The 14,145-nt window shown below is 41.5% G+C and overlaps 1 protein-coding gene across 5 annotated transcripts in view; it reads right to left on the bottom strand.

The window, feature by feature from the left end:
* TTLL5 (tubulin tyrosine ligase like 5) overlaps nucleotides 1–14,145 on the bottom strand; it is a 146,680-nt gene that overhangs the window by 9,639 nt on the left and 122,896 nt on the right. The window contains exon 33 of one of the 5 annotated variants that reach the window (XM_064460414.1): nucleotides 8,134–8,219. The exons of the other annotated variants lie outside the window; for them this stretch is intronic. Within the exon in view, the coding sequence (XP_064316484.1) occupies nucleotides 8,134–8,219 (86 nt within the window). The remainder of the gene's footprint in view (nucleotides 1–8,133; nucleotides 8,220–14,145) is intronic. 5 annotated transcript variants of the gene reach the window in all.

Below are 14,145 nucleotides of genomic sequence, written 5' to 3'. Positions count from 1 at the left end.
GTCACATTCAGCATACCTTCACACTAAAATTCAGTGCCATATAGACTTTCCCAGCACAGATTTACACAGCCTTGGTCAGACACCAGCACCTAAATCTACTCTGCTTCCAAGCTGCAGGAATGAGACAGAGCAGAGCACTAGGCTAGATGACAGTACTGGGTCAGGGACCCATGCTAACGTTTTTTAGAGCTAGTTTGGTCTGTTTCATCCATACCCACAGCAAGTCTGTGGCAGAACTGAGAAGCATGTTGAAGCCTCCTGAGTCTAGTATTGAAAACAGGAACTTCCTTTCTCCCTGAAAAGCTCTGATCATCCTAGAAATTCAGGGTTTTTAATCCCAGAGCTGAGGGAGTTTCTAATCCTAGAGTAATGCCCAGCATTCTCTAGATAATATATAGTGCAACTAAGAAAGGCAATAAATAGTGTTATTTATATCCATGGGTGACTGACACTAGCAAGCCAGGACAGCTGACAACAGAAGGCCAGCCTTCCCTCCCCCATCTTTTGGGCACAATTTCAAGTTGGCTTGCTGGACCAGGCAGGCAGGGGAAAGAGGCAGTTCCAAGTCACGAAAATTTACTTGCGGGGCAGGGTGACACAAACAGTACACACAATTGTATTTGAGTGAAATCTTCTTGCATGAGAAGAGCAGAGAGCAGCCTCATTAGCAAGTGGAGAAATAGCAGTGGAATCCAGCATGAGCCTTCCTGTGCCCCATGTTACAGAGAGGACACTGGGTGGACTCCCCACGCTCACTACTAATGCCCCTCTGTACTTGACAGCCTTCATTCTGATTTCTCTTATTCAGCTCCCTACTCCCAGGTTTATTGTGGCGCTCTCTTCTCTGGCGCTTCCCCATGTTTCATTTCATAACTTCAGACACTCCTTTTACCCTATTCACACACATTTTGGCTTCTATTTTTAGTCTCAAGAAAATAATGCCAGATTAAAACAAAATCCAATTGGATAGACAAAGTCATCCTTTCTATAGGTAGCTTAATGCCAAAGGGCCAGATGTGAGACAGAAGTAGCCAAGATATTATATAACCTCTCCCCAGTCTTTGCACACCTGATCTTGAATGACATTTCCAACACAGCAAGGAAATACAGGCAGTTCGCCATCACCTAACTACTGAGAACAAGCAATGCTCAACTTCCAGTCAGGCAAAAATGCCAACTGCCTGAAGTCATTAGTTATCCTGCTTGGGAGTTTTCTTTGAGTCTGTCAGAAGTGAAGGCTCCTAAAATTCATACTGGGTTCTAGTTCTTAAACAGGGAAGCCAATTTCTAGAAACTGTCATTTCCTTTTTCCCCTGTTTTCCCAGTGGTCCTGAGACTTGGAATGTCCTTTGAGTGGCATGAGACCAGTAGCAACAGGAAAAAGCTCCTTCCTTTCATAAAACAAAGGCAACAGGTTGACTGAAGTGTGAGAGGCAGGCTTCCTCACACAAATTATGGAATAAATGTCATTTCTGATCATTAGAAGTGAACACTGACCCCTCAGCTCTAGCTTAAAGGCAATGGCTGAGTTGGGCATTATCTTCTTAATATCATTTGAGGAGAAGGACCTGGAATGCTGCTTTTGGCAGAGCTTTACATTCTGCTGGGATTAATGAGACTTACATGCAGTTTTCTGGTAACTGGATAAAGTCATAGTCATGTTCTGTTGATAATTAGTATCTATTTTAAAGGTATCAGTTATCAGCACCAATATTTGCTCATCGCTAGTCATAAGGTAATGGTTCCCTGCTCTGTCAAAGAGTACCAAGAAATGGGGTAAGGAGGTCAGTCTTTACCCTTCTCCTTTCCCCTCTGGTTCATCTGGTACTACAGGCTTGTCCACCATTATCTGACCGGGGGCAGAGGCAACAACTATAGCAGAGAGAGAAATTATCTTTTCCCCCCTTCCTGTTTGCCCTCTTTATGAAACTGTGGAAGTCATCAGAGGAGAGAGGGAGATGATCCAGGATGTTTTTGTGATGCATGAAACAATGGACAGTGGCTTTAGGAAGATAATCCTAAGAACAAATGTGAAATCAAATATCCTCCATTGTACCTGATGTATTGTCACACCAAAAAGGGAAACACAGTAGTCAGACTCACCTCAAGCTCCACTGTTTTCCAAAATATGATAAAATGGACTGATTCAGTTTCTCAACAACCCTTTCTCTGCACAGAGATGATACTAGAGAGATGCTAACAGAATGTTATTACTGTTGTTGGCAAAGGCTGTATGCAGGGTGAGAGGCTGCACTGGAGAAGTTTGATGCAAGGTGCTGGATATTCACACTGCTGTTCCCTTTCAGTGACCCACCCAGAGCTTCTCAGGCAGACAGGTGGTTCTGGAAGGATTTAAGTGGAAGAGCTCATCATTACTCCATTCCTGGACTAGGATAAGTAATGAGGTGACATCAAAAGTTGCTCTTTTGTGTCATAAGATACCTTGTGCCTGAGTAACAAAAGTAGTCTGAGGTAGAGGTTATTCGAGGTGCCCATTTGAAGGTCACCTTTCAATGTCAAGACCACTTGTGCAGTCAGTCACAGCAACAAGAGAGAACCAGGAGGGTGGTAAATGAAGACTGGAATTAACAGGATTAGCGGGAGGGAGGAGGCGTACCAGCAATGTGCTGTGCAGAAACCTGAGTGAGTTCTTTTCCCAGCTGCTCCTGATGAAGGATTTGGACAGTGTGGTGAGATGAGCTGAAATCATAGCCAAGGTTCCTTTTTGGAATGTGGTAACAACATAAAAATAAATACATTGGTGTTCAACAATCTACTGCCTTCCGAGACTGCAGGGGAGCCTGGCAGAAGCTGAGGAGGCATGGATGAGGCTGGGCAGCTGCAAATTCCACCCTACTGTTGCAAATGACTGGGAGTCTGACACAGGCCATGCACAGTGCCAACAGTATATATCACATCCCATCCCTGCCATTTATGCTCCAGGAGAGCTGAGACACGCTGGCTGATAAAAGAATCTCCAAATCCCAGGCATTTATTTTGTTTAGATCTGGCAAACAAGACAAAGTGATTGTATGTGTCTTGTTTAAATGCCTGTGGTGTTTACTTGCCTTTTTTTTTTCTTTTGATGGTGCAGGACAATTTTCAAGGTTGTACTTTTGCATACCTGCTAAATGAAGCTCTTCTTTTATTTCCTTAAGCTTATATAATAGAGGCTGCATTTCAGGAATAATGTTAATTCAAGCAGTGAGTAGACAACTGCCAGTCACAGCTTAGCACCTCCAACATTAACTCCAATTTCAAGTCTCCAATAACAAGACATACATGACTCTCTTACGAAGGACCATCCAATATCTCAGATATAAAAAACTTTAGAAATACACAGTCTACCTGTACATTTCCTGTAAAATTAGTAAAAGTCTGGAGTGTGCTAGATGCAAAGAAGAGTAAGTGCAAAAGTGCTCCTTACTATCACTAGTTTGCAAGCAGGCTCCATTCATTGCTCTATGCTGGACCACACTGCTTGCACATTCATCTAATTTGGATGGTGTTCAGACACTGCTCTCCACCTTAGTCTAAAGAAGGAAATCACTAGAAAACTAAGAACAGCAGCCTGCATTCTACATAGATTAGATCCAAACCGGTTTATTAATCCCATATTCTTCAACTAGTCTCTCGGCAGCTCAGGATCCAGTTTTAAGCCCTTACAGATGATGATACTTTATTTCAAAGGGTTGCATACCTTTAGGACTTGGCATTCATGCAGATATGGGGGCCAGGTGAATGCCCAAAGTAAACAGACAAATGTGAATCATCCTGCAACTAAACTCAGGTACAGACCTGGGAATCATAGGGAATAAAATCAAGACTATACCGCCTAGCTCAAGAAGTTTCCTCCCTAGCTTCAGATTGAGTTTTGACATTCACTTTCTGTATGAAGTATTCTCAAGAGGACTTGAATACAAGTAACTTAGTTTTGGACTCATGCTTTAAACCAGACTAGGTGGAGATCTGAGACTGCATGAATTAGTAGTCTTCACTGCTGTCAAACTCAGATAGCATATTACTAACTTTCATCTCCCCTAACCAGTAACTCTAAGGCTTCTTTCTTCTCCCCGCACACGTAGTGGAAAAGCCATATAATAATATAAACATTAGCACAATAAAACTGAATCACTGTTAATCAATCTGAGTATGAAAAGGTGAAAGTCTTGTCAAGTCTGGAGCCAGGAATCAGTCTTGCCCAGTTTTAAACATAATTCATGTTTGTTTGTAATTATATAGGTTATTAGCACATTATATTTTTGCCATAGCGAAACAGAACCCCAGAGGCATTGTCTTCTGAAGCTTTTAAAATAAAAAATTCTCAAGAAGTTAGCAGCAAGCAAAAGAGAGAAGCACAAAGACTAAAGACAGATTTCACTCATAGTTGCTGTTACCTTTACAACCAAACCAAACCAAATAAAATCAGCTGGGGTCATCACCTTGTGCAGCCACTCTACAACTGCACTGAAGGGTTAACTATACTTAAAGATTGTTCCTTTCTCCACGCTCTTGCAGACAAGAGTCCAGCTCAGGAACAGAGAAGCTGCCTGGGACTATGCTGTTATATTTTCATGAAGTGTCCTTCATCCTCTATTCTCCCTAAAACCCACTTACTGTTAGCATTTTCAAAAAGGAAGAGTACTAAATGTAATAAATTTCTAACTATGAGGTCTTCAATGTAGCTATAGAGCTTCCTTGATGTTTCTTGCCAGTTGTTCAAAAGGTAAATTCTTGTGGAAAAATGACACCTTTTTTACCTAGAACATCACTTTATTGAAAAAACAAATTCAGGCGCTATTCACCTAATGCCACTAGAGAGGAACTGAAAATAATGGCAGAATGTCTCCATACACTTTACATTGTTAATATATACAGTAAAAAGAATGACCAGCCTATAGGTTCCTTCCTTCATCATCTGAACTTGCCATATCAAACACAGCCTCATAAAGACAACCTGGAACTGAACAACCTACCATACTACTTAGCTTAGCTGTTACGCAGCAAGCTATAGTCTGAAGAAGACTTGGAAAAAAGAATTGATTTCTTAGTTTACAATCACCCCATTTCACTAAAAATAATTGAATTACTAAATTCAATGAAGCAGGAAACAATCAGTGTAATGCTGTGGGACCCTCAAAGTAACACAGAATTAAAAAAATGTGATAATGGATGTATTTTCAGAATAACTGACAACCCACTAGCAGCTGGGTGTTCAATTTCAGTGAAAACTCAGTTCAGAAGCATTTTGAATGTTCCCTATAGGTATCAGTTCTTAGTATTTCTTTAATAGAATAAATCCTGTTAAACTTTCAGGAACTTCGATAGGAAACTGCCTGTTCAGACACTACAAGTAAGCCCCAAATGATAGCTTGCAGATTTAGCTTCCTGTCCAGATACTCAGGAGAATCTCTGCCTTCTCTCTCATTACACCAGTAGCACACAGCTCACACACAACTTCTGCCTCTCCATGAGATGAGAATGAGGCCACAGGGATGAGAGGCTGCCACACTTTCATTGCAGTGGTGGCTTGTTTCAAAATCCTGAGCTGCTTTGCAGAAATGCTGACTTTTATTCTCCTTTTTATTTCATGTCAAGGGATCTCTCCTCAAGAGCTTGAGCCCACTCCACAACAGTATCTGCAACTGCTGTTCTTCTACACTAGCAGTACTAACCACAAGTGTACCGTTTTCTGGACAATCTAATTAAAAGTCTCCATACTGCCTGACTCTCTTGCCCTCTGAGCATCATCCTTACTTTTGGTTAGATAATTTATGACACCTTTATTCTGCTTCTCTGCAGACCCCCATAGCCATCCTCAGACAGGCTGTTACAGGAAAAGGCTTATTCAACCTTCACAGACGTTTTTGAGCGTTTGTGTGCATGTTTATACAGAGGTTCTGCCTGGTTTCTCCTTTACCTCTGCAACTTTTCACAGCCTTCTATCTTTAAATGCTTGCAGTTTGTTCTGTAATGTGCTTTATGACTTGTGTCTTCAACCCCTCTACTTGGTATCTAGGACACCAAATAATGTGAAAGAGTAACCCCAAACAAGATGCTGATGAGGGTAATCGGGGCCCTAGTGTAAGCAATCAATAGAGAAAGAGTGAAGAAGAAAAACAGCTGTTCCTGCAGGACCAGAGTAGTTTCTGAGACACAGAGACTGGGCACAGCAGCCTCTGATGCATACCAGTGGCTTGGTGCAAAGCTGAAGAAAATATCATTCCCCCCTTTCCAAGAACAAACATTTTGCTCTAGTTAGTTCAATCACTGCAATATTTAGCACTGTTCTTGGAGCTATATAGCTCTTCTAGCAACAAGGAAGCTTTGAGTAACCCACCCACCATAGTTCTGCTAGCCTACCCCTAGCCAAACTAGTGTTCTACCTAAGTCCTCACACACTTCAGTAAAAGGCAGGCTAAATCCTTTGTTTCAGCTTCAGAGAGGATAAGTTTAGCACTGTGCAGCTAGCCTAGTCCTACAGAAGGAAACATGAGCTGAAGTTATTGGTTCTCACTGGATTATAAGTATCCCTGGAACGGATGACTACCCTGACCTTTGTAGTTGTTATCTAGCCTATATTATTCCTGCCGCTCTGGCTGTTGCCTACCATCATTAATATTAATCAAGAATCCTCATGCATGCCTTGCATAAATATTCACAGAAACAGGGAAGGATAGAAAAATGCTACCTACAGTTATCGCACACACACACACACGTAACAACAGTACACAAAGGACAAGGAAAGAATCTCTTGCAGAGATTAAAAATACAGGGTGGCAACTGTGAGAGTGCTCTTAAAACTGTGAAAAAGAAGTTAGAATTCAGTACACAAACAACTTCATGTAAGTCGACTCAGCAAAACAGTTTGGTCAATATATTGAGAACTCCTTTTATACATTTACTTGTAAATTTATGTGTAACCTTGCTTTATATACTGTACTAAAAACTGAACTTGAACTATACAGTAGACCAGAACTTTTGCCTCAACTATACATATACTACAGTGTTGACATAATTTTATTTTGATAATCCCATTATATTACATTCCTACACTGTCACATTCCAACATGCTGTAGAGTCTTTTTTTATTGACTATAGCTATTCACCTTATAAAATTTCTGGTAGGATAAAAGGAGATTTTGGCAGGTGGTAAAGTATGGGAGGCAGTTTGGAGATGTACAAAAAGCGCATTAGCTGAATGTTTGTGCTAGAGGGTCAGCAATAAAATCACTGACATTAATAATGGAAATGTCATCTTTAAGTTTCAGAGCTAAATATCCAAGAGATTAATTGGGTAGTTCACCCCTCTGCCTCTTTTCTTTCAGCCTGTAAAAACAGAGGGATTACTGAATTAGTGATACTCAAGTCACGTTTTCAGGGTTTTCACAGCAAAACAAAAGGTCAGAAACAATTTTTTTAAGCATTCTAGACCATAATTTGTCCACATATTCCATTACAGCACCATCACAATTTACTGTGGGCCATGGGTAATATGGGTTGATCAAGACTACATGGTACCTGCTAATAGGTCTACATCAATGAAAAATGGCTTGGGTCCCCATTTACTGAGACCTTAACAGCAGATAAACCAGTTTGAATTAATTAGCCACTAGAGAACGATGAAGACTTGGTTCTATAAGTCTCAGTGATTTTCCTTTGGGAACTTTCACCTCTACTGATCGACTTCACTATGCAGCTAATTCACAAGTCTCAACTACGTCTTTCTGAATTAAGGGGCTTTTCTGCAAGACCGAAGAAAAATGTAAAGAATGTCCTGGCCCTTTATTACAGGCCAAGCTTAAACAACAGAGCATCTTTGAGCCAAAGCCTAAAGCAAAGAGGAGCCATTTTAGCCAAGTTTTTTTTCCCCAGACACATTTTTAGGGATCTTCCTCTTCCAACTCTATGAAACTCAGCCTTTGCTCCCTTCTGTTTAGTCTTTTTAATCCCAGGAGGAATAAATTGCCTGCACAGCTGAACCCAGACTGTTACCTAGGAACCACTACACGCAGGGTAGGCAGCTGTGTTTCTTCTTGCTGAGAAAGTTTTTTCCCTGCCAATTCTCAAGAAAGATGAAAGTATCCCAGCATGCCCACCCCCACTTTCCTGGTCTTCAGCACTGGCACTCACCTGTGGAATTTGTCCCTGGCTCATAGGATGCAGCACTACGAATGCTGTTCTGGAACCCATTCAGTTGCCTTTCAGTGGAGGTCACCCTAGCATCAAATTAGACAGAGATAAGAAGGGATATACCACAGAAGAATAAAAGTCTCAAACAAAAAACCGGAGAATTCTAGTTTCCATAATCTCACTGGGATGGCGGCTATGAAGCTGTGCCTGAACATGACATTAAAAAGGCAGTGACCACAACCAACTCCAAAAAGGCAGAGAAAGATAGATGAACACTCAAGCCACCAGCAAGACTTTGATGTGCCTAAACACTTCATTGTCCCACATGCCTTGGACGCTGATTCTGGAGGACAAAGGAGATAGTAAATGGTATTTAGTAAACGGTATTGGACCACCAAATTACTCAAATAGTAATGCTGTGATCTCTTTCTTCCAGTGATTTGAAGTAAAATGATTAAGCAACCTTAAAACAGAAATACACATGCTGGCAAAAACATGCTACACTCAAAAGTTAAGTTCTTGCATCTTGTCTTAGCAGAGACAGCTCATTTAGGCAAGATTTCTCACTTGTGTTGGAAACTGAGACCCACAGAATGTATTTAACTTCCAGTAGTCCAGTGCCAGTCCTCGAGCAGATACTTTATGCAAATCCTACTGCATTTATCTCAGCATTTGACTTACAGCAAAACTATATTCTGTGGAGTACAACTGCACTTCCTTTAACTGTTATAAGGATTCATTACCAGAGACGATGCCCTCCTACATAAAAAATGGGTCTACTCCCAAGGCAAGGTCAAGATATACAGCTGCAAGGATCTATTCTGCCCTTAAACTCTATACATTTGATTCATCTTTCTGGTTTGTCCTCTCCTTCCTTATCCTTCCTTGCCTTTCTTCCTTCCTGCCTAACTCTATTCTGATCACTCCAGACTTCTGCATGTACACTCCTGTCTCTCTGTCCTCCTTCACTTATTCAGCTCTGCAGTGTAACACAGTTACTGTGAACTCATCCCCAGAAAAGCACTGTAATCTCCAATCCCCATGTGATGCCCTGATGACTAACAGACCCAGGCACACGTGTGCAGTTTCTGTAGTTTCGTCTGAAACCTTTTGCTTTCAGATTTCAAAGCCAGCAAGTTGCCAGCAATCCAGGTGCTCCTGGCATCCAAAAGGCCAGTGAGGGACTCCTGTATTTTCTCTCAGTTGGATTTTAATGAAATAAATTGGAGTCCATACAGGAAGGGAGAGGGATGCAGATATGACATTTGCAAAACACAGCCCCTTATTTCAGCCATGAAACGCTGTTGTCAAATAAGGTGCCTGTTTCTGTGTTTATCGTCTCTTGGAGAGAATTTGGATCTGTACTTATGGTTTCCTTTGCTGCTGATACTGCACAGTCCTTCTGGGAGCTGAGAATCCAGATGGATCTTTATGATTCTTATATAGCAATTCCATGCTCATAATTAGCTTGTCCACTTTGTTAACACAGCACAACTGAGAGCCAAGTTCAACTCACCCTTCTGTAGGCAGAATGCAAGACTAGTTGAAAATGTCATCAGGAATATCAGCAAGGATAACAACAACAGAAAACCAAAACAGGGAACAGTCACACTTCTACCTTGAAGTGTGTTTTATGTTCAGAGAATATCTTTCTCTCTACAGACTTGTCCTTATTCTTTTCTGCCTACCTGCAGCGTACCTTGATTCTCGCAGTTTCAACTGTCATCTCCATACAGCTCATTCTCAGATCTGCTTCTGGGTCACTGATCTCCCACCACGCTAAGCTCAGTCCTCAAGTTGTCTCTGCTGTCCTGATGGAAACTCCAGTGCCAGAACATATTCACTGCTTAAACTGAATTAATCCCTTTCTGCTTTCTTCCTCCTTAGGTTGGTTGAAACCCTACTGCCTTTCTCAGTTTCCTGCTTTTAATGTCTCTGTTGGTTTTGCTTCCACCTCTACAATAAAATCCATTGTTATGTTCTCAATTTCTTCTTCTTCAATACTAACAAAAGCACTGTCCTCTCCATTTAAATATCTGTCACTGCCCTTTTCTCTCTCTTACGCAGCTAACCCCTCCTTGAAACTGATACCAACTTCCTTCATTTAGGCACTAAACCAGCCCTAAGCTGCCCAGCCTTGGACTGCAAATTTAGAGGATGCTCTTGTTCCACAGGTGACAAAGAAATATTTTGCCTAAATTTTGAACACCCTTGTTTTAACAATCTATTCCTGGGATGCTATGAATGCATCTAAAGGTCCAAGGGTGACAGAACTGACACTAACAAATTCACAGCACAAAAAGCCCAGGTTTGACAAGAGGACAGCAACAGATGTGAAGACCCAGAGCCAGGGAGGCTTGTTGCTCTTTGTTGCTCTTGGACAGGGTATCTCCGCATGTGTATCTGTGCATATGATTGAGGCTAGCCAAGGGCTAAGAGCTACAGGCCTAGTGAGCCCAGCTGTGTCAGGGTGTTAAATCAAGGCATTAACTGCTTTTGCTGCCAAAAATGTCTAAGGGTCAGGCAGCCTGATTAACCCAGATGCTCAGGAGCTAAAAAAACAAGCGTGCTGCAGTACAGCAGTAGCAAAAAAGTGAAAGGCATTCCAGTAACAGTTACATGCTTGCTCTCTTGCTGCCTGTCCTCTTTTCAGTGGGCACTCAGTTTGTATGTGTGATGTACCTGGCTCACTTAATACACTCCACGTGTGCCTATGAATAAGCACACATGGGCAAGACAGGATACAAACCAGAACCATAGTGTTTTACAGGGCTCACTCTGTGGCCAGTGTTCTACTCTTGGCACATTTGCCAGGCTTGGCCAGCCTGTCCTAGAACAGCTGGCTACTGCCGTATCCAGTTGCAGTCAGGACTCCACCCCGCCGTGGGATGGATTTCCTGAACCCTGGAGAAATGCATCACCTCTACCCTACTTCTGTACTAGCTACAATAGAGCAGAACTTTGGCTCTTCTGCTGCTGGCACCATGCAAAGCAAATATACAAAAGAAGAACAAGGTAGAAAGATTTTGTGCTGTGGTGTTGGGACTTGAAGGGAGTATTTGTTTCAAAGGCTTCCTGAATAGGGTTGCTGGGAATGACATTTACAGAGAAGTTCAGTACAAGAAACTATGCCATATTGATCAACATCCCCAATAGTTTGTGATGTTCCAGTCTGTTGCTGGTAATCTCTGTGATCTGCTTGGGCTTGCTCTCTCCCTGATAACATCTTGAACTACATGCTCCTTTTCTCTACCTGGCATTTCCTTTCTTTACATACAGTGGTCTAACATTGACAGTTGAATTTTTCTGAGACCTTTTCTTTGACTGATAGTTCTGTTCACAGGCTGTTCAAGGCCTTGCTCTACTTGATGCTGTCATAGTTAGAAAGCAGGTTTCTGAAATTACTCTATTATACTAGTATATTAGTATTACTATATATTACTATAGGAGTGATAGCACAGAAATTTGTATTTATTGTGACTTAGTCATCCCTAAAAGCAGAAAGATTTTCTGTCTACCACCTGTACTGGTTCACGCTGGGTTCTGACAGTTGAGCTAATATATTTTTCTACTTTGCATGCTGTCATCTGTAACATGAAGAATCGATACATCAAATGCTGCTTTCAGGGACATCTGCTTCATTCCACAGCTTACAAATACTATATCTCTGATCTTTGTCTCAAAATGTTGCTCTCAGCTATCAGCAGGTCTCCTCACGGTTCACAGACCTGCCAACACTAGTGACTACATAAGTAGTGGAAAGAACCCAGTCTGACTCTTGGTAATGGAGAAGGGCTTGTTGTATTAAGTCTTCAAAAACTATCGTTCTACTTGAGATATGAGCATATTTCATCAAAATTATGCAGACCCACGAGACCATTTTATGGGACTACATTTCAGTGTAGAGCTACATATTAAACCATTTCTCCCAGTTAGTCTTTTTCCACCTTAATATGGGCCCCAGTTTTCCACTCTGTTAGCTTAAGCAAGGAGTCCCGCTTTGGACGCAATCCATTATAAAGTCAACCTACCACCTTTTACAAGTTGAGAGACTGAGAAAACAAGAGAGGCCAGGAACTGAAAGGACAAGACTGAATTGTGTGGCTGTTCAATTACTTATTTCCTTTACGTTTTAACCAGGGAAGTGTGCAAGTTACTATAGTATTTTAATTAGTCAGTAATGTTCATCTTTAGCCTCTCCTTTTATTTGTAGTTGAGTTTTCTACTTCTTATCCTTTTCTTCCTCTTCTGGAAGCCATGTGTGCTGGCTGGGAAAGAACTGATAACGTGTGCAAGGAAGAGAGAGGTCAAAGAGACAAAGTTGATTCTAGCTTGTCTTCGCAGTCCAGTCTCTGGAGAAATTCTACAAACAACTTGAAAAAGATGATCTTTATTAAGATGTTAAACAAAAGCCAGGTGGTGTGAGAGCAGACAGAGAATAAGGTCTGGCTCACTGAAATATATGGGGAGGGGGGGAAAGAGACACAAAAGCTTTCACAAGAGAATGGGATTAGTTTCAGTGAGTCTTGCAGAAATAGTATATACTACTGAGATCTTCCTTGAGTAAAGAGATCAGGAAAACAGCCAACAAGTATTAGGGGGTGAAAGCAGGCAGCAAATCAAAAATTACCTGACAGAGAAATGAAGCAGCCAAAAAGACAAAATTAGATTATATGTTATGGTGAGGGATATTCACCACATCACAACCTACGAATATGGTAGTCCCACATTGGAAAAGTATAATTCTGGGTGCCACAATGCAAGCACTCTGACTAACTGAAGAAAATACAGTAGATTCAAGACAATTAAGGACTTGGCAGGTGGAAATACTATCTGAGGTTAACAAAACCTCAACAAGTCTAAGCAACATTAGGAAACTAAAAAGTAGAAGGATATTCAAAAGATGGAAAGTATTTGCAAGGGCAATTGTTTAGGGTGGTTCAGGAAGGCGCAGCAAGGTCCAACAGGATGAAACAAAGGGAAAATTCAGCTTGCACATCAGGAGAAACTTTCTGATAATAAGGTTGTCTAGATTCTTAAATAGTCTTCTGTAGCACATGGTGGGGTTTCTGCCACTGGAGTATTTTGAAAGAAGACTACACACGGTGTCCAAGAGTACTTAGGACAGAATAAACAGGGACTGTGAAGAACAGGCCGGAGCATGCAAGACATCTTTTTCTTCTCTAATCTATATTCCTTTGACTTGAGAGGCTTCTCTCCATACACTTTCCTCTGTCAATGGATCTCTGGTCTTTTCCTGACAACAACGAATGGACTAAATTAGACTGAGACATAGCAGTTTTTAAACGATCAGCTCTCAGTGTGCTGGAAATATAGCTGGGCACTGCTGTTGTCCATGTAAGTGAAAAAATGTTACTGCAATATCCCATGAATGGCAAGAATGGGTTTGGAGCCTTGCGCTGGAGACTGAAAGGCAACTTGGAAAGTATTTCCGGAGTGGCTCCTTGCAGCCTTCAATACTTGGATTAGTTTTCTGAAATTCTGAAGGAATCTTTTGCTTTTTCCCCCCCTTCTGTGCATTTTTGGTGCTGAACTTTTTCCGGTTTTCCCACACTCCTGCCTGTCACAGAGCAGAAACCACAAAAATGCAGCAAAGTAAAGTCTGTCCAAGGAGCTGCAATTCCATCTCACAAGGATAAACATTTCCTCTGCCAAGAAGTGAGCACAGCACACCGGCATCTTCAAATACACATCCCTGCTGCCCAGCAGAGAAACCCACTGACATAGCCTGTCACCTGTACTAACATGAGTTACCCAACATAAAAGAAATCAGACAAACCCACCAGCATATACCTGCCAGACCTGATGCTCACATCTGCATTTGCTGAGTAGACAAAGTCTACTAACATCTTGTTTTCTTTTTAAATAGTTTTGAGGGATTAATTCAGTATGCTATCTCTTAAGATAGCAGGAGTACAGGCAGGAAATACACAAGCTTCTCCAAAGCAGTTCTGTCCTAACTCCTTAAAAATGCCTTGCAGCTCAAGATTT

The sequence above is a fragment of the Phalacrocorax carbo genome, chromosome 9 (assembly GCF_963921805.1).
Source record: "Phalacrocorax carbo chromosome 9, bPhaCar2.1, whole genome shotgun sequence".
In the NCBI taxonomy this organism is placed as follows: Eukaryota; Metazoa; Chordata; class Aves; order Suliformes; family Phalacrocoracidae; genus Phalacrocorax; species Phalacrocorax carbo.
Note: the sequence above shows the minus strand (reverse complement) of the source record. Positions and strands in the feature narration are given on the sequence as shown.